The 12266-nt window shown below is 40.3% G+C and overlaps 1 protein-coding gene across 6 annotated transcripts in view; it reads right to left on the reverse strand.

Annotated features, from left to right (window-relative positions):
• Positions 1-12266, reverse strand: part of kiaa1109 (KIAA1109 ortholog) — a 79027-nt gene that overhangs the window by 43850 nt on the left and 22911 nt on the right. For all 6 annotated transcript variants that reach the window (XM_030126374.1, XM_030126373.1, XM_030126372.1 and 3 more), the window contains exons 24-39: positions 12035-12154; positions 11557-11888; positions 10197-10447; positions 9756-9996; positions 9094-9585; positions 7369-7639; positions 6907-7044; positions 6719-6789; positions 6382-6555; positions 5661-5781; positions 4005-4154; positions 3151-3278; positions 2238-2440; positions 1944-2144; positions 1227-1438; positions 968-1119 (exon numbers count right to left, since the gene is read on the reverse strand). In XM_030126374.1, the coding sequence (XP_029982234.1) occupies positions 968-1119; positions 1227-1438; positions 1944-2144; positions 2238-2440; positions 3151-3278; positions 4005-4154; positions 5661-5781; positions 6382-6555; positions 6719-6789; positions 6907-7044; positions 7369-7639; positions 9094-9585; positions 9756-9996; positions 10197-10447; positions 11557-11888; positions 12035-12154 (3257 nt within the window). The remainder of the gene's footprint in view (positions 1-967; positions 1120-1226; positions 1439-1943; positions 2145-2237; positions 2441-3150; positions 3279-4004; positions 4155-5660; positions 5782-6381; positions 6556-6718; positions 6790-6906; positions 7045-7368; positions 7640-9093; positions 9586-9755; positions 9997-10196; positions 10448-11556; positions 11889-12034; positions 12155-12266) is intronic.

The following is a 12266-nucleotide window of genomic DNA, read 5'->3' on the forward strand; positions in this document are numbered from 1 at the left end:
ACCCACCACAATGAACATTTGAAAGATAAACAGTACCACAGTGCTTCAGTTTCAGCTTCTCAGTTTGTCATGTCTTTTATGTATTGGGATTGTCTCTCTAAACTCATCATATATTTTTTATTAGTAAGTTTATATTTTTATCAATTACTAGAAATTTCAGGCAACCCCATTTGAATTCCAGGCAACCCCACGTGGGGTCCCAACCCCAAGGTTGAAAAACACTGGTTTGCACTGTTTACTACCCTGTTACATTTACCCTGTTACATGTATGTTTGCATTGCTTGAACTGTTAGATTTGCCCATTTTTATATTACTTTATACTACTTTATATTACTTATACTACACTAATTTGCACATATTTTGACTTCACACTACTTTATATGTAATATTTTTCTAATATATCTCTTTATCTTATTGAGATTTTATTTAGATATAAGTGCTCTGTCGCTGGCACCTGCAATTTCATTGCACAACTGGTGTAATAACAATAAAGCTTATTCTATTCTATTCTATTCTATTCTCATGTTTTTCTCTACTTCAAACCAACATCTAAAATAAAGTGTTACCATGATCTTAACTTTTAGGATTTAGTGCCACTATGGTTGCACCTATCAGTTACATGGTGCACTTGTTTAGCTTATAAATGTCTGATCCACTTTACAAAGCCAGTGGTGTCTATCATTCTGAAGATCTGTCAAACATGTTTGCATCAGCAGCAAAGTTGACAAGAATTGCTGGGGGGGGGGCATAGGTGAAATATAGCCAAGAGGGGTTCCATAAAACTACCTCTGGCAGAAAATATTACACTTACAATAGTATACTGCTGCCATATTTATGACACCATCAGCGATAGTAACTTAACTTCATCAATGTAACAGTGGGAGTGAAATATGACTATGTTTGTATAAATGCTGGAAATACTTTGTGCAACAACTAGATAAACAGAAAAGTAGTCCTGATTATGTACCTGGAGATGGCCTGCGAAGGTGAGCGCACATTAGTTGGAGCAGCAAAACTAAACCAGATTTCTCTGATGGTCACTTTCATACTGCTGGAGTCAGGTGGTGGGGGCATGAGAGGGAGGTCTTTTTTGAGATCATCTGATTCAACCCCTTCATCCTGCAGTGAAGAAAAGAGAATTTGGTTACAAAATCAGGCTCAAACAGATATAACACCATTTATTTTTACCTAAACATCACTGGTGCAAACATTGTTTAGTCTCTCACCTGGTCATCTGAGTCCGAGTGTTCGTTGACATCTGAGGCAGGACTGATGGTGTCATGCGGTAAGTTGTCATCGGAAACATCTGTGCTGTAGCCGCTGCCAGTCTGAGAGCCTGTGGATCCATTGGACTTAGACATTCCCGTCTTCCCTCCTGTGTCTGAGCGACCCATCACACCAAATGCATTGTACAGAATGGCTCCTGATTGACGACCCCCTGCAAAACACAAATTCAACACATACAAGGTTTTCACAAATCAAGTATACATACTGTCTGTAAAATATTTTCCCATCCTTACTGATTTGTTTTACCTTAATGGAACCAAATACAGTTGCGGAAAAAATTATTAGGCCATCAAAAGTCATCAAAAACAATGGTTATGCAATCAAGTACTAACTCCTGTGTGTATCATGTGACTAAAACAGACAGAAAAGAAAACATGGAATGCCTAAAAGCACTGTTTTTGTCAGTACAATGCCATAGCTATTGATGTAAGAATGTAAGTGATTTTGGTTATTATCAAGAAAACATGGAAACTGGATAGATATCAGCTCTGAAATTAAACTCTTATGAGTTATTTTTGTTGGTATTATTATATTTGTCCAAACAAATGTACGTTTAGTTGTACCAGGCTTTAAAATGAACAAGAAATTGAAGAAAACAAGGGTGGTATAATAATTTTTTCCGCTACTGTATAATAGTGGAGCTCAAGATGGTTTACCTTTAACCGTGAGATTCTCGATGCCGCATTCAAACATTATCCAGCCCCATTTCTCAAGAGAAGTCATGGACCGGCCCAGATCACCTGCAGCTGCCTGCGCATCTGTCTCATCTACCAGGGAGAACTCCTCCATTTCCTCTAGACCAAACAGCACTTTTGATTTCTCAAAAGGGATGGCTGTAATGGCACATGTGCCGATGTCTATAGCAAGAGAAGAAGCAGTACAACAACTCATTAGAAGTGTCAGGCAGTGCCTCAGTGGATCATTTAGGGTTGTTCTTCTACTATACTGACCTGTGGAGTCGAGGCCTCGGAGCTGGCTGTGAATACGGTGGATGTTGAGTCTAGCAGCGATCTCTTTGCCCTTCTCAATGCCTGCGTTTGAGCGTAAAGAACCAGATGACTGAGGCTGCATCTTAGTGGCCGAGGCGTACTTTTCCAGCATGACAGAGGGACGACCATGTTCTGCGGTGTTGGGCGTCTCTTCTACAATGCCCCTAAACAAAACAGAAACAAAATGTGTGTTTTTATTTGAGCTGTTACATTTAGGTGTTAACCCTTTTAAGACTGCCATTATAACAGGCCACCTTGGTGTCTTCATGTTTTCTTTGCAATAAAAGTGTCAGAAAATGTCTTTTTTGCCAATTCTTTTGCACCTTTGTTTTCAGGAAGAACTTAACTTTCAATATCTGTACATAAATTATCATTATTATAAATAATAAATGCTTAAAACAGTGTTTTTGTAAAAAAGAAAAAAAATTACTTGAAGCATATTTATTATCAGAAACAACTATAAATGTCCATGACAAAACTTTCTGAGATTCCAGAAATAAACTTTCAACTATTTTACATCTGCTCAAACATGCTTTTTGGTCGTAAACATTCTGTATCCATATTACGCTTCATATTTTTTGTTATTTCCAGGCATTTTCTAGCTTGTGTAGAAGTCTCTGAAACAGTTCTTTTCTACCTGTAATAGAGTCCCACATTGCTGCCATAAAGTGTTATATAGTGTCGGAAAGCGGTTCAGGAGTTATAGTAATTGCCGTTGTTAAAGGGTTAAAGAGGTACTGTGAGTGTCCTGATATTTCAGCAGTATAAGGTTAAGAGAATTGAAAATTAATAGTCAATTAAATAATAAAAATATGATTCTATGAGTTCTATTTTTTCAACAGAGTCATAATATGAGGAGAAGTTGAGGCATTACCTGTTCATTCTGAACTGGGTTGCAATCCTGTCAAAGCACAGTGCCACTAGAGACACATGTGTGACACATTTACTGGAGCAAGACGGTGACCCCTCCTCTACAGAGGCTTGAAGGAGACAAAGGTTTACCTGCACAGAAAGAGCAGAGATGTAAAATACTGCATTCTAAAAAAGAATAAAAAAAGAGGTTTTAAAAATGTAATGCTAATAACATAAATAACACTGATGCCAAAGTGAATCTCTTTATGAAGACAAATTACTGTTCCTCAGGGATGGATACAGTAAACAGATTAGTCATACTGTATGTGAGGCTGCTTTTCCCAAATGGAAGATTGTTTTTGTCTTCTCTTTATGAAGATATACAAAGCGCAAAAATAAAATCAATACTGCAATAGTCGCATAATTTATCCTGTGAAATGTTTGGTGTAAACAGACTTTTACTTCCATTCGGTGGTTTCAGAATATTTTGTTGATGATGCACAATAACTAATGACAAGGGGTATCTTTTTGTTCTTCTGTATGTCTGTCAACATTCTTAGACAAAACTACTGCACTGATTTTTGGTAAAAAAAATTAGTGGAAGGCTATAGTTGACCCATTCCATTTCTGACTGCAGTAGGCATTGTCAGATGGGGAGTTTACCGGATAATGGGGTCTTGACAGAGGTATGCGTCTTTAACTTACAATATAAGAAGTGACTCTGTTATTGATATGCAGCATGTGTTGTACATTAACCATAAAAATATAAAGAGAGCCCGTGTTCGTGAGTCCGTGCTTGCGTTTGAACCTTTCTTAGTCAGAGCAAAATCTGAGGAACCCTCATGGCCTCTCATTATTCAGGGTCATCAGTCTCACCTTAGGGATGGAGACATTGGCTTGGAGGCCCTTGATTTTCACATTATCCGGTTTGACAGACAGGTCTGTCTGGCCTTGGGAGATGCTGAGGGATCCAGGGGTCGCGCCCTCTGTCTTGGACAGCTTGTGCTCCTGCTTGCCTGTTTGGCTCTGTGTGGACCCAGATTCAAAACAGGGGCACATCAGTAATTGGGCAGAAAATCTTCCTTCAATGCACACTTGACTTCTTTGTGATCACTTAATTGATTTTATTTTATTATTGCATCAGCTTATAATATACCCAGCCCATAACAGGCTCGCAAGACACCATCCAACACTAAAAAGAGAAACCAGTCAGAGTAGTCATACAAATTACAATAAAAACAAAACCAACAAATCATCTTGGTTTTATCCAGGTTTTATAGCTAAACTGTGTGTCATTTCTTGTTTGTGTTTATACACCAGCTTGGCCTCTGCTTGGAAGACAGAAAGTGGAGGTAAAAAGAGTAGTAGACTCAATGTAAAGAGTAATCATCACTCAAAAGTTAGAAACCATGACAAAGAATAAGACCATGTTATTTTCAGATTTTTTTTTCCTCACAGCTGTCATTCTCTACTACACCCATACATCTGATGCACATCACTGCATAATCTAATGGAAATGCTCTAAGGAAATATAAGGAAAATAGTGCATTGACCTGTGGGGATCCACAGGTTCTAGATGTAGTAGTTTTGATGATGTTGTGTATTTGTGCATGCTATACTGCATTTGTCCAGAAGTCACTGCCAAAGCATTCTGACCATAGCAACGTGATTGTAAGACTATTGTATTTCAAAATTACTAATATCTCCCAAAATATAGTTCCTATCAACTTGCCGGTTCCACTAGTCTGTTTCTTGGCCAAAAATACATAAGTATGCCAAACTACAGCAGTCAGCTCTTTCCAGATTTTGTGTGAATCGCAAGACACACATACACGCATGCACACAGGGCCACTTGGCTTTTACAATATAGATAGCATATGCTTCCTCTGTTGTCTAGTGTTAGAGAAAGAAGACAGAGGGGTCTGTGCTTTACCCAGAGTTTTCCCTCTCAGATAAAACTGATCCACTATGAGTAATGCAAAGAGTGAATCAACAGGAGTCACTTCCTTTTTTATATATATTTGCCCATGTACATGTTCTGCACAATGCTGCTGTGAGCTGAAGGTACAAACAGTGCCAGATGGTCAACACCCGAAAATGTCTTGAGCACCACAAACAACAGGAAAATAGAAAATACAGGCAGAGAGATGTGTCTCTAAATACACCATCACAAAGGGAGGCAGCATCAGAGATGATGACTGAGAAGGATTATTATTGCATGAGCCTCTGTGGTGTTTTATATTGTATTAAAATGTTACATATTTGGTTTTCAAAGATAAAAATAACCATTCCTACATAACTTTCATAAATGTGTATTTTTCTCTCTTAATTATCTTTTCAAATGGAAGCTAATTTTAGTCAACACTCAAAACATTTAGAAAAGATCTGGTGTATAAACACTGAGATACATGTAAAATAATAACATTAAATGCAGTTTTGAGAAGGTGATGTTTGTAGTAGGATCAGTAGTCAACATTTAAAGTTGTTACAGTGAGCTTGCAGGTTCACTGACCTGACTAATGATGTACTTACAGACTCTGTAACAGTGGACTTGCTTATCTGATAGGCTTCATTGAGGACTTTGCCATGCAGGTCATCCAGAATGGCTGCAGGGTGTCGAATACTGGCAAAGTGAACCATGGACTCAATGTACCTAAAACAAAACAAAAGACAAATTGTTGCACAATTTTGGAAAATCTATGTTATTTGGTCAATATTTAGAAACACAAACACATTTTCCTACGTAAGCATATTTTTTCACTGCTTAGAGATTATTCACTCCTACAGGTCTTTATCTCAAGCTTATCTAATTCCATCCAACAAAAGCCAAAAGCTGACTGATAGTACGAACAGTGGTAAGTTAGCGCAGCAGGCCTTAAGCCAACTATAGACTCATACCGGTAGAAAAGCAAGAGCAAGTCCAGACTGTGAATCACTGTCAGCAGAATTTTAAATTCAAGATGTGGTGTGCGTACAGATTTAAGTGTCTTTGAGTGAAATCACAGCCTCAGGCTATAAATAAAACTCAGCTTAGTCTGTGCAGTGTGATACTGTGAAAGACTTTGTCATCAGTTCAGGTATTTCATTTTAAAAGCCCTTTTTTATAACTGAGATTGAAGACCGGACTTTTTAAGGTCAGTCTAGAAAGTAAGCAGGTAGCAAATCACACAAGTTGGGGAATAAAAATTAATCATATTTTAAATCAAGACATCGCTTCAAGAGCACACCTAAAAGAGAGAAATATCATTAGTACCTGTCCAACGATTCAGCCACAAGAGGTGTGAGCACCACATTGATGGCCCCCTTCACTTCTACGATAGCTGTGGTCCTGGTCTGAGCTAAAGGCTGCTCCAGAGTCCAGTCATCCGTTGTTGTATCCTCATCTGTGTTCTCCATGGCCCTTTTATCGAGGGGAGTGTAAGGTGTGCTGTCAAAGGACAAACCAACATTGTGTTACTATAATTAGTAACATCATAACTTGTAATGTGAATGGGTGAAGAAGAAAACAGATTAATCGCAAGTATTTGTGTGTGATCAAACACTATAATTACAAAAACGTATCTTACAGAATGAGAGTGTTTTGAAAATACCTGTTGTTCTCTCCCATGAGTTGAACTCCTCTGTCTAACAGAGAGCTGGCTGAAAGGCCCTGCTTTATGACCTGAAAAAAACCCCAAATTATTTACACCCCATGTTTTGTAAGTGTAATTGTGCAAAAATGCCAACACCATCTTCTAAAGTTAAACAACATAAAGGGTTTTAGAGATGAGTAAAATACCTTAAAGCTGGGAACAGAGAGTTGGTCGAATGAGGCGGAGCTCTCCTCGCTGGTGGGCGTGTCCAGATCTAAGGGGCGGTGCAAAGAGGACTTGGAGGTTCTTTTGTTGGTGGGCTGCTTGACAGACCAATTTGACACCTGATGGAGGTAAAGAAAATAATAAACATAACGTGCTTGCACTTGAAAACCCTCGGCCTTCGGTCCACGTTAAACTTTTTTGCGCATACGGATGGACAGACAGATGGACGAACAATGAACTGATGACAATACCCTGCGGCGAGGGCCAAGGGTAAAAATTATTAGCAACTAATATTTTGTAAACAAGGATCTACTAAAATTCAGAGTCATTCTTATATGCCTTAACAGAATAAAAAAAGAATTTTGTGCATGTGCAGCTGGAATGTTTTGATCCCCAAGGAACACCTGGTTTGCAGAGACATGGACAAACATGAAAGACTTCACCTGGTAGTGGGCCAGGTAGCTTTGGTAGCACGCCATGACATGGGGTTGTCGAGTTACAGGGCCAGGTTCGGCTGTCTTCTCTGCCTCCACGGAGCTCTCCTCCTCCATAGCCAGGGCTGAGACGAAGGAGGCCTGGGACGTGTGGCTGGGCAAAGGCTGGGATGGCAGAGGGGGCAACGGAGGCAGGGGCAGAGGACGTGGCTCAGTGATCAGCTCCCCGTTGAGGACATAGGTGAGGGGTCCCTCAACACTGTGGTAGATGGAACTTCGACTGTGGGAGGTCAAAATATTCACACATGAGCATGAAAAGAATACAATAAATGTAATATCGACCAGTTTGAGTCAAAACCCTGCTGATATAAGAGTAAAGCTTTTGGCCTTTTGAGGATCAATACTGGTTCTAGATCTGGATGACACCCAAATAATTATTTTTTGTGTTATTAAGATTTTCATTTCAATTTAATGTCAATCCAGCTCCATTGATTTACACAGTACCGTCCATTAGTTATATTCAAAAGGCTATAATTTGGGCTGGACAGAATCTATAGTGCCTCTGCACTGTGTATAGTTCCATGCTCTTGAATGCATCCTAGTGTTTTCACAGGCTTGAGCCAGTTGAAATCTTTCATGAGACTGAACTGATTATTTGTGTTTGTGTGGAGGCTATATCAATCACAAAGTGTGTTAAAAATCAATGAGACAACATTTGGGGTAATAGAAAAATGACAAGGTAGTTGCACAGCAAGACCAAAATCCAATTTGCAAAAACACACCCGCAATAAGTGGCTGCCCATGGATCAAACATCTCATTTGCTACAACCCTTCTACATCACATCCATCCTCCCATGATCGAATCAAAGTAATAAATGAACGCTGCAACATGTCTGGCTTGGGGGCAAGTTGCTTTACACAATGAAATGCAAAACATGTTGGGTATAAAATACAAAATTGTCATAACACAGTTAATGTATTCCATCATATTGTTCCATCAAGACATTTCACAATCATTGCAAAGCTGTTGGTGTGACTCATTAGAAGTTGTTTACTGCCTGTTTGTCATTCTGCAACACTTTCTGAGTTTAAATGTTGAAGTCCTTGCAAAGACACCAACTACAAGATCTAGTAAAAAAAAAAAAAAATCTAAACTATAATAGTATCATTAACATTCCACCATAGCATCCTTCAATGGGAATTTACAAATTGGACATAATTAATGAAAACATGATGCCTGCAGTCATTATAATCATAAAAGGGGCAAGATCCTACAAAGTGGCCCTTTTACATTATTTATAGAGGGTAGCACTTCCTGATATCTGGCAAGGTCAGGTCTTGCTCAACAGTTTTTAATTCATCTGCTCTTAGAGAGGACTACCAAAGGGAGTCTTTGATGTTACTGTGAGCTGTCTTGAACCTCCAATCACCTTAATCCAGTGCTTAACCTTGTTCTTAATCTGACCGTCTACCCATTCTCCTCTCAAATTTTCAAACTATTTAACTTTGAAAACAAGGGATCAACTGAAGCTGGGCTCAATCAGCTGATGTCATTTTCAAGCCAAGGAATTTCCCACCAGCCCAGGACAAGTATAATGATATATTGGGCTTGTAAATGTAGAAATTCAGTTTCTACATTCAAACAGTAATGAATAAAACAGTTTGTATAGGGGCAAGTAAACTTGTCAACAACTAAGTGGAAAAACCCATGAATGTTTAACCCTCAGAGCTGACCTGTAGTTCTCCATGTGATACGGGGGCTGCTGTGGCTGCTGCATTTGCTGTCTCCTCTTCTTTTTCCGTCCAGGGTATGTTCCTGGACCCTCATCCGCACTGCTGATTGGCTCAAAGTCCTCAGCAGCAGAAAAGTAGGCTTCACTGTCCGCCACAGACATGCTGGAGTCTGCAGAGCGGTACTGATGGAAGGTGTTGGAATCTGCTGATGGTGTGAAGGGAAAGGAGCCATAGCTCCTACGCTGACGTGGTGAATCCAGGACATTCTCATCACTGCGGGACACCTCGCTGCTGAACTGGACGCCTCCGGACAGCACAGGAGGTGGCTTGTCTGTGAAGACGGCTGCAGATAGACTCTTGGTACTTCCCAAACGACCTGAGTGCACTGAGGACTGGCGCTTGAGAGGAGAGCAGAGGGGCGAGCGCACTGAGGAACGCTCCTGGGAGCTATTAGGCGACACGGGTGACACTTCTGGGACTTCTCCAAGGGTGCTGCAAAGTAAAATATAACACTTGAAAGATTTTTACTGTATGAAGCCTTCATTATCAAAGTAATTCAAATGCAGAGAAAAGAGACCTAGTTTTTAATGAATCCCTTTAATGTCATTACTTTTTAAGTGAACTTGGCTTGAACTCGGCTCGTTCTTTTGAATTTTACTCACTCAGCTGGGCTTTTGCCATTCATGGTGAACATGCGCTCCTCGATGCTAGGCGAGGGGGTGTCCCTCTCTCCAGCCAACAGGGGCAATGCAGCACTCGAGGAACTATTTTCTTCAGAGGAGGATGCAGAGCTGTGGGAGCGCTGTGGGACCTGAAGGTTAAGGTGCTGCTGGCCTCGTCTCTCGGGAAGCTCAGGAGGCAGACACGGAGAATGTGTGTCTGTCTTCAGTCCGACAACCCTCCCTGAGAAAACATATGGTGCTCTTTAAATGGGGTTCATTTCTCATTACTAGTCATGACATTATATTGAGGATTTTGCTCTACTAATAAAACACTGTTAACTACTATACATAAAAAATTATACATTTTGCTTGGGACCCCCTCAAGCAACAACAGAATTATGCTTCCAGAGAAATGTAGAATAAATCTGGGCAAATTAATACCATCCACTTTGGGTGTTTCCTTGGTAATGATCCACTCCCCAGGCTGCAGAAGGGACTGCCCATAACACATGTCTGACTCAGTGCTGGAGGACGAGAACGCAGATGAAGAGGACGGTGTCAGCTCTTCCAGCTTGAAGAAGTCCAGGCCCATGTTGGTACCTCCAAAGAACCTGCAGCCTCCGAGGCAGCCACAACGGTTCCTGCTGCGCTTGTTGCGAATGGTAGCCTCTTCTGGCCACAGAAACCACAATCTGAAAAAAAAAAATGAAGAAAGTAAATGTAAATATTGAATATGTCTGACAACTGATGTTTTCTAAGCACTTAGAGGAAACATGCAGTGTACCTGTAAATTTCCCTATGGGATGAATAAAGCATCTATCTATCCATCTATCTATCTATCTATACACATGGAGTAAAAAAAAAAAAAAAAACATGTAATGTCTAAAATGCTACAGATCTACAGTAGAAATAGTCAGCCTGTAGCCTTTTGACAGATTTAAAATAACTGATTGATGTTGAATTTATAACCATGATAGTCATTATCCTCGGAGACCTTCACACGTCATAGGCCATACAGGTGTATCATGTTGGCAGACTTGCTGAAATGATTCATTATACAGACGTGTGAAACAGCAAGTATGTCAGTTTCATTAAAAAAAAAAAAAAAAAAGACCATTGATGCCATTTTGGCAGAAGGTGTTAACAGTATAATTATGACTGTGGAAAACAAGGTGTTAAAATTAAATGAAACGGATTCTACATCCTGGACTTTATCATTGTCAATACTGAGGGTGGGATGTGAAAAGGGGGGGGTGTTTTTAAAATCCACATCCTGACCCTGATGGGCAACATCCCAGTCCCCCAGCATGAATAGTTGTCATGTATTCACATATGCTGTATCGCATTTGTCCAGCAGTCACCTCCAAAGCGTTCACTTGATTCTGGGGATAGCAACAAGATTGTAAGGCTATTGTACTCCAAAATTACTAATATCTCCTAAAATATTGGTCTTGTCAACTTGCTGTTTTTGCTAGTCTCTTCCTTGACCAAAAATACATAATTATGCCAAACTGCAGCAGTCAGCTCTTTTCAGATTTTGTGTGATGTCTGACACACACACACACACACAGTCCACTTCCCTCTCATAATATAGATAAAAGTGTATTACACTTCAAGGTAACACCTAACATGTCACTGCATACCTTGAACAAAGGGGGGAACCCCAAAGGCCAACAGAGTTCCTCAATAAAATCTGCTGGAAGCTAAATAAAGGACAAATGTATCGACTCACCTGCCACAACATACAATATCACAAGTGCATAAAGAACCAAACAATAGATGACAGTCTACATTTTTCTACCTTTTGGTCTGAGCGTCGTGTAGTTCCAAAAAATGCCTTTGGACTTCACATTTGGCTGGGTGGTCAGCGGCCAGGGCAATGTCTGCTGTGATGAGGTTCAGGTTGACTGAACCCGCCTCCAGCCAGACAGAACGTCGCAGCAAAGTGGGCTGACCGAGACCTAATGGCTGACCTGGACCTTGACTCTGTCCGGTCGGCTGCAGCCTGGCTGCTTCGTTGTGCTGTTGCTGTTCAATGTACTGCCGGATATTTACATCCTGCACCACAGCGCTGATGCCCTCTCCTACTGCCTGATTGTGCAGGTTGCAGTTTGCCACACGAATAATGCTGGTCTGAAGCAAGAGAAAATGGAAAATATTATGGTATGTTTTTGAAGTAACCGTTTTCTTCCTCCGGTATGGACACTTGTCATTTTTAATATTTCAGAAAAATAAATAAGACCTTATCTTTAATCAAATAAACAAATAGTTCTTCTAACCTTAACATTTGCAGCACAGCCATGTTCAACTATGAACAGGTCCACACCATCCATCGCCAATCGGGTCATAGTGTACTTGAGCTCCTCTGAAGTGCGACAGTGACCTGGTAGACAGGTTAGCTGAAAGACAACCATCAATTAGTACCAGAAACTATTCAGTGGTTGCAAGGAAGGCAGTGTCCAATTTAGTGACTCTGCTTTACATAGCACTACATAGCCTGTAGCCACCACA

This window comes from Sphaeramia orbicularis, chromosome 22 (genome assembly GCF_902148855.1).
Source record: "Sphaeramia orbicularis chromosome 22, fSphaOr1.1, whole genome shotgun sequence".
NCBI classification, from domain to species: domain Eukaryota; kingdom Metazoa; phylum Chordata; class Actinopteri; order Kurtiformes; family Apogonidae; genus Sphaeramia; species Sphaeramia orbicularis.